A 12,835-nucleotide genomic window follows, 5' to 3' on the forward strand; every position below is an offset into this window, starting at 1 on the left:
TATATATATATATATACATACATACATACATACATACATATAATTATACTACAACTTTACTTAATGGCCGTCAATGGTGGAGGGTCAAACACCTTCAAAATTTATTGATTGACAATTTCAATATGAACATCAACTGTACAACATGAAAGGAAATTGCTAAGTTAAAACTCTATAGTAAAACGATTGAAATCCATTGATGAATTTCATTAAAAATATATACAACATAAAAAGATAAAAAATAGAGGACATCATACAACTTCTTCTTCTTCAAAGCTTTTTAATGGCTATCAATGATGGAGAGTCAAACACCTTCAAAATTTATTGATTGAAAATTTCAATCTGAACATCAACTATGCAACATGAAAGGAAATTGCTAAGTTAAAACTCTATAGTAAAACGATTGAAATCCATTGATGAATTTCTTTAAAAATATATACAACATGAAAGGATAAAAAAATAAAAAGAATTACGGATCTAATCACTTGGCCCAGCAACCCAACTAAAAATGGCCTAGGTTTGAAGTCTTTACCCGATTTGGCCCAAGTTGTATATAATTTGAAAGAAACTTTTCACTCTTTAGCCCATTATTAAAGACATACTTGTAGGGTTTTTTTCTTTTCTTCTTTCTTCTTTCCCCATACTCAATCTCTCTTCACCCGCCTCTCTCTTCATTCTCCCTAAAAATTACAGATTTTTTTTTGTACACACTCGTGATAATTGCTTTTGAGCACTCAAGTAAAGAAACAAAAACAAATACTGCAACATTTTAGTAATTTTAGTGCTCTATACAGATGTGCACAATGGCTTTTTAATCCTCACATTTTATGTCAATTAAATTTCAATTTTTGAGTTAATTGACAAAAATAGGTTAAGGAAAAATAAAATTTGGCATATCAGTCCAAAAACTATCAGATCTGGCTTAAAACTATCAGATCTTGCCTAAAAGAGCATTTCCAGAGACCTCGTCTCATATTTTTTTATTTCTCTTAGTTTTTGTTTAATCCTTTGCTACTGGTGAAGCCCGGATTTGAATGTTAAAACCTCGTCGGAAAAATTCAACACCAGCAACCACCGATAACTGTAATATGCTGATGGACATAAGGTGTTTTCTAGTGTAAATTTGTATAAGTAGTGTTTATACACACTTACACAATATTGTATAAATATGTATAAGTTTGTATATCTGCGTACAATATTGTATAAATTATCTATATTTTTAATGTATAAGTGTGTATATACATTGTACGTGTATAATAGGCATCCATGGATGTTTGACACTTTCTTCTTTTTTCTTCTTTGTCTTATTTTTCTGATATACATTATTAGAGATTGTATATATATACAAGTTTATACAAATTAAAGTTATACATCATTATACATGTAATGCACATGTGCGGTTAAATCTAAAATTAAAATTTTATATGTTCAATTTATGTATAAATCGACTTTTCTTGTTGATTTATTTGCCAAATCATGAACGTGCACTAATTTTTTCAATTTTTATTTTTTATTTATGTTATTTGGAACTTGGAAAAGAAGAAAATTTAAGGTTTTCAAGTTGCATTATATATGAATTTGAATTTTTTTGTAGCTGGAATAGGAATATATACAAACTTGGGGAAGAAGAATAAAAAATCACCGAATTTTTATGCTTGAAGATCTGCAGAATAAAAAAAGAAAGAAAAAAAATGCTTATTTTTCGAACTTTGGCTTATTGTTAATGGGCTACAGATTTGCGAAGTTGTAACTTGGTTATTCTGCTGCAATGTATATGGGTGAACTGTATTTTTATGTAATTCTCCCTAAAAAATAGAGGACATCATAGGAAGAAAAATTGGGGAAAGAACAGAGAATGAGAGATTGAGAGAGAGAGAGAGAGAATAATGATGAGAAATAATTGATTCCTTATTCAATTTCTAATATAAATAGACACTCATTTAATTACTAAAATGTATATAATTGGTAAATTGTATATGCCTATAAAAATCTCGTCTAATTATCCCACCACACTACCCAATTTTTTACTTCAAACATATATCATATATGGATAATCATTCAAATTTCGAGAAGAGATTAATTAGGTCCACCCAAGTTGCAATTATTCCCTATCGTATTAAAGGCCGTATGGTTGTATATGTTGACAGATATTATTTCGATTAGTTGAGGTAGTTGGGGCAGATGCTTTTGATAACTCAAGACATTAATAAATGTACCTGTAAATGTACCATTTAAGGGAAATAGACAAGAAAATACAGCTATTATTATATCTTTTAAAATAACAGAAAATTAGATAAAAATACATAAGATGATGCATTTTTGCTTCTTTAATTAGGTAAATTTTCTTCTTCCTCTTCTTTCTTCCAATTTCGTTTATTATAATCTCCTATTATCTTTGACATGGCCTCAAGAACTCATCTGCTATTGCCATGGCCTGAAGCTTAGCCAGTGCCATTATCCAAAGCAAACTGTTGAAATACAAAGAAACAAATAAATTTATCTATATCTATATTATTATAAAAGTATGAATACAATGTTGGTTTACAAAAATAACCTTATAATATATTCTCTATCATCGGAGACCATTGACGCAAACAAGGAAAATAACCATTGACTTGGAGTCAACGAATTTCTCATTATCTTCTCTCATTGGCCAACACATATCAGATATTTTCGATTATCTGTATTATATAATATGAATATTTGATCTGATTCCTCTTATAAACTTGCAGGCCAGCTCTCATCATTCAGGAGAAGGAAGAGATCCAACCAAAGAAGAAACAACCAAACCAAAAAGGTCCATTTTTTTAGCAATTTTCTCGTTCTATACGCTAAATATATAAATAAATTATATTCTTTGCTACTTCAAGTTGAATGACATGAGATTGGCCCAAAGTCTTTTTTTTTTTTTAAATTTTAAAAAGCACTTACTTTAGAGAATAAAGGTGTTTGGCCAAATTTTTGGCAGATAAATAAGTATTTTTGAGTAGTAACAAAAAATATTTTTTAGATTTTAAGCAAAAGCTAAAAAAGTAGCTTTTCCAAAAATAAGTGTTTTTAATTTTTTTAGAACAAGATTACCTAAATAAAAATTCATCTTTGCCAAATTAACTAGTAGTTACTTCCTTTTTCATAATTTGACGATTAAAGCACTTTTTTAAAATATTGGCCAAACACATTTACTTGGAAAGCACTCTCAAATGATTTATCCAAACATAAACTGCAACTCTCTCAAATCACCTTTTTGACAAGCAATTTTGAGGTTCTACGCGTTAATTAACATTCAAATCGAACTAACCGAAGTTATTAGCAGAATAAATTGAAACCCAAAGGAGAAAAGTTGAATCATACCAAATTCAATTAGGTATATATTAATATAGTATTTTAAGAAATCAAATAGCAAAAATACCGAATCAAAATATTTAAATACCGTATCATACTGACCGACAAACACTCCTACTCTGTAACATACTTATGACAGTTTTTATTTCTTCCACGTGCTTTCATTTTCTTAAAGAGTAGACAAAGCACATAAAGTTTAGATATGGATGATAGAGCTATGTGCTTTCAATTAATTAAAAATTAGAGTACCCTTCTTGATTTTTAAAAATGTTTTATAGAATAATTTAGTATACCCTTTCTAACAGATTATGGCAAGACATTAGATAAATAATAATAGCCATCTATTTCTAGAAATTAAAAAGAATTTGATACCATACCATTTTAACCCGATCTGTATTTTATAGGAATTACAGTTCAAGAAAGTTATTTAAGAGGGATGGCACACTCTATTGAGATTACCCCAATAAATCACCGAACTCCACTGCTTCATCAACCTACAGAACATGAGGTCTCTCTCTCTCAACCTAAACCTACTCCTGAAAACCCTAGTTTGGAAATGGAATATTGCCGGAAAAGCTTATGTTGGAATCCTTTACAAATGGTTAGATTGAAAAATATGCCAAATGATAAGGACCACCAAACATGGGATACTAACATGCCGAATGCAACAGAGCTTCGCGAAGCAGGAGTTACATTTTCGAAAATTGGAAAAATTTATAGAAGATTGGAGGGATATCACAACCTTGGAGATAACACAAGCTTATTTGATATTAAATTTGAGAATGGAGTGATGACAATTCCTTGTTTCGAAGTCTTTGACTATACAGAAACGATCCTAAGAAATCTTGTAGCATACGAGCAACAATCATCTGATGTATTTCAGTGATTTTTCCATTTTTATGGATTATCTTATCGACTCGAACAAAGATGTGAGTTTGCTTCGCCAGAAAGGAATTATCAAGAACGAGATAGGAGAGGACAAAAGAGTGGCTAGCCTTTTTAACAAAATTGGGAAAGGGGTTGCCATTTCTTATGACTTCTATTACAAAGAAGAATACTTCATGTTAGTTCAACATTGTAAAAAACCATGGAACCGAATGAAGGCAAGTTTGAGGCACAATTATTTTAACAGTCCTTGGGCTGGAGCTTCAACTGTGGGAGCCGTCATACTCCTTATACTCACAGCCATACAGACTGTTCTAGCTTTCACAGGTAGTGTTAAGTAATTTGAATGTCTCCATTGTAGAGTTTCCTCACAACTCCATACATGCAATTTACTGCATCAATGCTTGTGCATTAATGGCGTGAGAACTATAATAAAATGAAAGTCATTTCTTTTCTCTGATTGTGTCTTCGTAGAAGTTGATTTTAGGAATTGTTTAGGAATTTGATTTTTTATTTGGTTTATAGATTTAGCAAACGGACATAATACTTTTGGTATGACAAATGAAATAAACTTAACCAAACCGACCTATATACATTATACTTTGTCTTATAAAGAAGTTTTGCTTATCTACTGAGGGTCAGATTTATAGGAGAGATTATGGGCACGTGAACTCATGATCTCTCCGTAAAATAATAACTAAAATTAGTATAATAATAACTGTTGGCACACATGGTTTAAGAATGCTGAATGGTGCACTTGGTTGAAGATTGAATTCTTTATCAAGAGAAATAAGGATTAGTTCCTACTTAATAAATATCCTTTTCACGCGGTTGTAGCCTCAAACTTTTGTAATTTAGCTTGATACTCCTATGACTCTTGTTTAGTAGTGCACTCAAATACTAGAAATTCTAGATTCGCATCCGCTTATACTTCCTTTTCATGCAATTTTAGCCTCAAACTTTTGTAATTCAACTTGAAACTCCTACGACTCTTTTCCATTAATTACAGATAGAAGAAGGGAGGAATGTGGAGTTAATCGAGACAAATCAAATTCTTGATGAAATATATTTAGATTTGTACCATTTATCTACCAAATCTTGTACCATATTCAGAGTAAGTGTGGGGCTAAGTGAATCAAATCCAGATGCTTATAAGCCAATGTTGGTCTCTATTGGTCCTTACCATAAGAAGAATTTACAACTACGCTTAATGGAGAATTATAAATTGCGTTACTTACAACGGTTTCTCAGAAGGAAAGATGGGCTTGATGTGAAAACTTGCATTACTGAATTGGGAAAATTAAAAGATGAGGCACTAAAGTGTTATGATGGTATAGAAGATATTTATAGTGACAACAATACGGGTCAATTTTTGAAAATGTTGTTGGTTGATGGTTGTTTTGTAGTTGAGTTTATTCGAGAGCGTTGTGGAAGGAAGCCAACAGAAGAAGATATTATTATCCCCTACAGTTGTATAGATGGTCAAGTACGACGAGATTTGTTATTACTAGAAAACCAACTTCCTTTCTTTGTCCTCACTAAGCTTCACAATATGACTATGGATCAAATCAATGGCGGATTTGGGGGGTGGGAGGGGGGTGAACCCCCTTCGCGACTTGATCTAATAGTACCATTCATAAAATTGGTAAAAGAGACCTTTAATTCTTCCTTCTTGAAGATGAGCCCTACATCATTTCTTAAAACTGAAGGTGATGCCAAAAACATCAAACATTTACTTCAACTAGTACACATGTCATGTCACCTTTTGGAGAAGAAAACTAGCCTTACTCCTGAAAACCCTAGTTTGGAAATGGAATATTGCCGGAAAAGCTTATGTTGGAATCCTTTACAAATGGTTAGATTGAAAAATATGCCAAATGATAAGGACCACCAAACATGGGATACTAACATGCCGAATGCAACAGAGCTTCGCGAAGCAGGAGTTACATTTTCGAAAATTGGAAAAATTTATAGAAGATTGGAGGGATATCACAACCTTGGAGATAACACAAGCTTATTTGATATTAAATTTGAGAATGGAGTGATGACAATTCCTTGTTTCGAAGTCTTTGACTATACAGAAACGATCCTAAGAAATCTTGTAGCATACGAGCAACAATCATCTGATGTACATCCTAGATATTTCAGTGATTTTTCCATTTTTATGGATTATCTTATCGACTCGAACAAAGATGTGAGTTTGCTTCGCCAGAAAGGAATTATCAAGAACGAGATAGGAGAGGACAAAAGAGTGGCTAGCCTTTTTAACAAAATTGGGAAAGGGGTTGCCATTTCTTATGACTTCTATTACAAAGAAGAATACTTCATGTTAGTTCAACATTGTAAAAAACCATGGAACCGAATGAAGGCAAGTTTGAGGCACAATTATTTTAACAGTCCTTGGGCTGGAGCTTCAACTGTGGGAGCCGTCATACTCCTTATACTCACAGCCATACAGACTGTTCTAGCTTTCACAGGTAATGTTAAGTAATTTGAATGTCTCCATTGTAGAGTTTCCTCACAACTCCATACATGCAATTTACTGCATCAATGCTTGTGCATTAATGGCGTGAGAACTATAATAAAATGAAAGTCATTTCTTTTCTCTGATTGTGTCTTCGTAGAAGTAGCAGATTTTCAGTTATCAACTTCTTCTCTCTTTGTAACAAAAATATAAACAACTATTATTACGCCTCAATCCCAAACTAATTAGGTCGGTTGTATCCATCTTTACTATCTATTTTCGTTACTGATAATAAGGGTCTCACAATTTTTAGGGAAAACAAGGTATTATTCCTCACTAAATTTAGCAAGGCCATAACCCTCTCGATAAATTTATCTAAGCGAAGTTGTTTATGATGACTCAAAAATGATTCATGCAACAGAGGATAACTAACCACATTATAATGAAGATAACGATGCTAACTCAAGATAATTTTAATGTGAGCATACTTTTAAAGATTAAATTACAGTAACACATCAAGTATTAATCAAACTCATGTATTAATCAAATAATAGAGAGAGAGAATTGGACCAATAATCTGTAAAAATGTGTGTGCTGTCAATGTGAGGGAATCTTTGTTGGAAAATATCAAAATCAAAATGTGCTAGTGTATCAATGTAAGGTTATTACGGGTGGATAAGGAGGAATATTTGGGAGGTGGAAGAATTTTATTGAATCTCTTACTTTTTCATCATCATTAGTTTTAATGAGAGAAACATGAAATAACGAAAAACTAACTAAAATTTTATATTTACATGCATAAACTAAGGAAAAAAAAATCTCATTTTCTGATCTTTTCTTTTGGAAAATAATTGAAGACAAAGATAATAAAATAAAGATTAAAAACACCAATATATGAAATCCAAAAAACATAAGTATAATACATCGGAACACCCCTTAACTTGACGCGGTTTATTTAGTAAATACCTGGACTATTTTTAGTTCAGTCCTAATTAACTTTCAAGAACTTTACAGTTTGATATACTTCACTCGTTGAATGCTGGCATGGCAAAAACGTCGATATACTCTTTTAGGTGCGTGAGAGTAAAGTAAAATAAAAAACCAGCTTTCAAGTCAGTACTTTTCAACCGCTAGGGGTCGTTTGGTATGAGGTATAAGAAGGTATAGTGCTGGTATAAAAATTTAATATTACTTTAATACTTCGTTTGGTTAGCAAAACAGGTATTAGTTATCCCAGGATTAAAATTAATACCGGGATAACTTATACCTTATAGAGGGTGGGTTAATTAGCACCGGTATAACTTATACATTCTTCTTACAAATTATGCAATTGTCATATTTAATACAACATACCAAACAGTGGATAAAAAACAATCTCAGCATAACTAATCCCAGCATACCTTATCCCAACATAACTTATACCAGTATAACTTATCCCGGCATAAGCCGTATTCAAACCAAACGACCCCTAATTAGTAGTCACACAGTCATATACACCAACAACACCAACAAACCCACTAGTTTCCCACAAGTAGGATTTGGGAAGGGTAAGATGTACGCAACCTTACTCTTACCCCTAAAAGGGCAGAGAAGTTGTTTCCAATCACACAACCATATACAATATTTAATTTGATCCAGTAGTGCATTTCTTCTTACTTTTTTTTTTTAACAATGTGCCCATTTTGTCCCAATTTTGTATTTTTAATATTTTTTTCTTTAGGTGCAATTGATATTTGTTCCAATTATGTATCTCTTCTTTTTCGAGCCAAAAACGCTAAAAAAAAATAATTAAAATTATGATCCAACTTGTCCATTTTCGTGGGAAATTATCTAAGTGTATATTCATGTGAGTAAGGTTACGTTGATAATACAGTCAGACATTTATAACAACATCCTTATATAATGGCATTTCACTATAAAAGCTTAATTTTTTCGGAACCAAATTTCACGTTCTGTTATAATATATGTTTTCTATAACAACAATTTGTTATAACATCCAAAAATATCTAGAACAAACGAGTCTATTATAAAAAAGTTTGACTGTAATTGAAAATTACCTCGGAATGAAGATTCTTATTTTGAGTCTTGAGTGCATCATTATCAGACTTAAGTACATCATATTGTCTCTTCAAGATCTCATAATCTCTTTCTAATTGCTTAGTCTTCCACCTTGCTCTTCTGTTCTGAAACTAAATTGCAATCTGTCTAGGCTGCAACCCTAATAGAGTTTTAAATGTGTATATCTTTTTATTTCTTCTTTAGATGCAATCGATATTTATTTTAATTGTGAATTTTTCTTTTTTGAGGCAAATATGTTAAAAATTAGACTAGAGCTTCGTTATTTTTAGCCAAGTAAAAATATTTTAACCAAAAAATTGAATTCCAATTGTGATTTTTCTTTAATTTAGAATACATAAACAAATACTTAAAGTTGGCCCCAGTTGTCAGTTGAACACTTCAACTTACATAATGATCATCTAGACACCTCAATTTGACATAGGTGTATCCCGTGACCCCCTCCCGTTGGCATGGCAAAATATTTGTGTTTCACTTTTATTTGAGCGATGAGACAAGCCTAAATCATATTTTCTCTCTCTCTCTCTCTCTCTCTTTTTTTTTTTTATTTTTTTTTATTTTTAAGATTTAACTATCCCCAAAGAAAAATAATGTAATTAAATTGATTTTTTTACGTGAGCCCCACCCTACCACTCGTTTCTTTCTCAAGAATGTTGGCAATGGAAAGACCGCCTACAATGGGAAAGCTCCTCAAAATATTCAACCGGAAAATATGGTAATAAGGAATTAGCATCAACTATTGCCTCATTGTTCAATCAGAGTAAGAGAATAAAGAGAACAAGAGAGATATTTTTAGCAGTGTCTCCATAAGTCAACTATCTACAAAACCAGTCCTGCCACCACCAAAGCCGCTATCGCCATCATTTTTGTTATCGTCTAAACTTTTTCTGAACCTTTAAGAATAGAAAAAGTAAGTGTGATGATCCAAAAATGTCTTCTTTAAATTATACATTCATTTCTTTGTTCTATGAAGATGCTGGGAGCTTATCTACTATGAGTTACTGTAACGATCCGACCGGTCGTTTTGAGCCTTTGCACTTTGCTCGCCAGTTCTCGGGCATGACTTGACCCGTGTGATATTTTATGACTTATGTAAATCGTTGGTGTTGGGTTTCAGGTTAATCAGAATGAATTTGGAAGAACAGTCTCACTTGAAAGCTTAAAATTTGAAAGGTTTCACCAAGATTTGACCTGTTTGTATTTGATCTCGGATTGGAATTTTTATGATTTGGTTAGCTCCGTTATGTGATTTGGGACTTAGGAGCGTGATCGGAATGCATGTTGGAGGTCCGTGGAAGGTTTAGGCTTGAATTGGCGAAATTGAGATTTCGGCGTTTTCCGGTTGATAGGTGAGATTTTGATATAAAGGTCGGAATAAAATTCCGAGAGTTGCAGTAGCTTCGTTGTGTCATTTGGGATGTGTGTGCAAAATTTCAGGTCATTCGGACGAGGTTTGATAGACTTTCTGATCGAAAGCATAATTTAAGAGTTCTTGGAGTTCTTAGGTTTGAATCCTATGTTAAATTGGTGATTTGATGTTGTTGTGAGCGTTCCGAAGTTTTGAACAAGTTTGAATGATGTCATGAGATATGTTGGTACAATTGGTTTGAAGTTCCGGGAGTTCCGGGTAAGTTCCGGGATGTTTTAGACCAAAAATCATAGCTGTAGTAGGTCTAGAAGGGTTGCAGGCCTCGGAACTCACCCGCGCGGTTTGGACAAAAAGAAGTGCGTCCGCGGTATGTGCTGTGCGGACCGCACAAAATGAAGTGTGGCCGCGGTAGGTGTTGTGCGGACCGCACAAAATGAAGTGCGGCCGCGGTGAGGAAAATTTCACTAGTCCTACTTCGGAAGCTCATATCTTTTGATCTACAAGGAATTGTGAGATGATTCAAAAACAAAAGTTGTAGTCCTTTGTGTCTAGTTTCAAGAAAGGTAAAGATATCACAATTTGGACATCTGTAGTGAACGTTATGGCCAAAATACTAAAGCCTGTCACTGCAGAGGAAAACCTGTGCGGCCTCGGTCATTTTTGTGCGGACCGCACTGGTTTTGTGCAAACCACGGTCGATTTTGTGCGGACCGCAAGGCTGGAAATCCGTGGGGTACTCTATAAATACGAGGTTTTGGGTTTTATTTGATATTTTGACCTAGAGAGCTCAGATTTTGGCGATTTTTCAAAGGTTTTCATCGGGGTAAGTGATTCTAACTCAGATTTTGCTAGAGTACATGAATCTATCATTGGATTCATCATTTAATTCGTGATTTGGAATGGAATTTGGGAAAAAATTGTAAAATCTTTCAAAAATGTAAAATAATGATTTGAAGGACCAAATGATATCGGAATTGGATAATTTTCATATGGTTAGACTCGTGAGAGTATAAGGATTCTAGTTTTGTGAATTTTGTCAAATTACGAGATGTGGTCCCGGGGGTCGGGTTTGACCAATTTCGGAAATTTTGTGGTAATTTGATTATTTTCAAGTGGGCTTTATTCCCTTAGCACATTTTGATGGTTTGGTACTGATTTCGTCCAGATTTGGAGCATCCGGACGCCGATTCGAGAGACAAAGGCATCGCGGGCTAGAGTTCGGACCGAATAGAGGTTAGTAATGATTGTAAATGATGTTCTGAGGGTTTGAAACCCCAGCTTGTATATCGTAGTGCTATATTGAGGTGAAGCACACACTTAATGACGAGCGTGGGGTCGTGCACTATTGGGGATTGTGACTTGGTCCATCCCGATTGATGATTTTACTACATATTTGACTAAAACTTATTTGTTATCACCATGATTTGGGCTGATTTCCATATTTGGGCTTCGTGCCAACTATTTGAACCTTTCAAGGATTTTTATCACTATTTCCTCACTGATTGATTTATTACTGGAACTCAGTCCTGTTGTTTTCACTATTTTACAACTCAACCACTTTTACTCAGTTTTGAGACAAATGATATTCTAAATAATGTTTTGGGCTGAGAACTACTGTTTTACTAATGCCCGAGGGGCTTGTGATGATTTTTGGACTGAGTGCGGCCGAGGGCCAGATGTGAGGATACACTGAGTGATATGAGGCCGAGGGCTTGAGATACATATATATGCCACGAGGTGGCTTGAGTGATGTGAGGACGAGTACCGAGAGTTGATGCCACGAGGTGGCTTGATATAATGCTTTGGCCGTAAGGGGCCCCTCCGGAGTCTGCACACCACAGTGAGCGCGAGTACCCATTGTGATCTGAGAGTGAGCCCGAGGGGCTGATATTGTTCTGAGAGTGAGCCCGAGGGGTTGGTACTGTTCTGAGTGATTGGTACTGTGCCTGAGGGGTGGATTTCTACTTGATATTTACCTGCCAAATTACCTGTTTTTTTCTTACTTGTTAAAAAAAGGATTCTACTTGATTTCTTCATTGATTTACTATTTTAAGTGATTTTACTGCTTTTGTATAGAATGCTTTGTGTTTTCGCGTGTTTTCTTTCTTTTAGCCATCATTTATATTTATTACTCACCGGGTCGGAGTACTCACATTACTCCCTGCACCGTGTGTGCAGATTCAGGCACAGCAGATTCCGCTCCTAAATGTTGATCCTCCCAGTCCAGGCGGCGTTTTGGAGACTACGAGGTAGCTGTTGGCATCCACAGCCCCCGTGCCTCCCTTATCTTACTATTTCTATGTTCTTCAAACTATTGTATCGGATTTCGTATTTAGTAGACTTGTATCAGGATCATTAGTTGCTCATGACTTGTGACACCCCGGTTTGGGCTGTGTCGGGATGGTTTCCCCATTAACGTTATCTATATTTCCGAGAATTTATTGCTATTAAATCATGCTTTAAACTGTTTTATGGTAATTAACTACTTAAAGAGGTGTACTGTATTGGTCTGGCTGGCCTTGTCTTCACGAGAGGCGCCATCACGACCGGGTTCGGGGTTAGGGCATGACAAGTTGGTATTAGAGCCTAGGTTACATAGGTCTCACGAGTCATAAGCAGGTTTAGTAGAGTCTTGTGGATCGGTACGGAGATGTCTGTACTTATCTTCAAGAGGCTGCAGAACCTTTAGGAAAACTTCCACA

At 34.3% G+C, this 12,835-nt stretch overlaps 1 protein-coding gene across 3 annotated transcripts; it reads left to right on the plus strand.

Annotated features, from left to right (window-relative positions):
- Nucleotides 1–3,743: 3,743 nt before the first annotated feature.
- Nucleotides 3,744–6,829, plus strand: LOC107810213 (UPF0481 protein At3g47200-like). Of its 3 annotated transcripts, none has more exons than XM_075233469.1 (2): nt 3,744–3,847; nt 5,234–6,829. In XM_075233469.1, the coding sequence occupies exons 1-2, from the start codon at nt 3,776–3,778 to the stop codon at nt 6,713–6,715; spliced, it is 1,554 nt and encodes a 517-aa protein (XP_075089570.1). In that variant the 5' UTR covers nt 3,744–3,775; the 3' UTR covers nt 6,716–6,829. The 3 variants fall into 3 exon arrangements, 2 of the variants coding, with proteins under 2 accessions (XP_075089570.1, XP_075089569.1); XM_075233468.1 differs by lacking the exon at nt 3,744–3,847 and adding an exon at nt 4,226–4,551 and having other exon boundaries at nt 5,631–6,829; XR_012700358.1 differs by lacking the exon at nt 3,744–3,847 and adding an exon at nt 4,412–4,551 and having other exon boundaries at nt 5,234–5,624.
- The last annotated feature ends 6,006 nt before the right edge of the window (nt 6,830–12,835 follow it).

The sequence above is a fragment of the Nicotiana tabacum genome, chromosome 16 (genome assembly GCF_000715075.1).
Source record: "Nicotiana tabacum cultivar K326 chromosome 16, ASM71507v2, whole genome shotgun sequence".
Classification (NCBI taxonomy): domain Eukaryota; kingdom Viridiplantae; phylum Streptophyta; class Magnoliopsida; order Solanales; family Solanaceae; genus Nicotiana; species Nicotiana tabacum.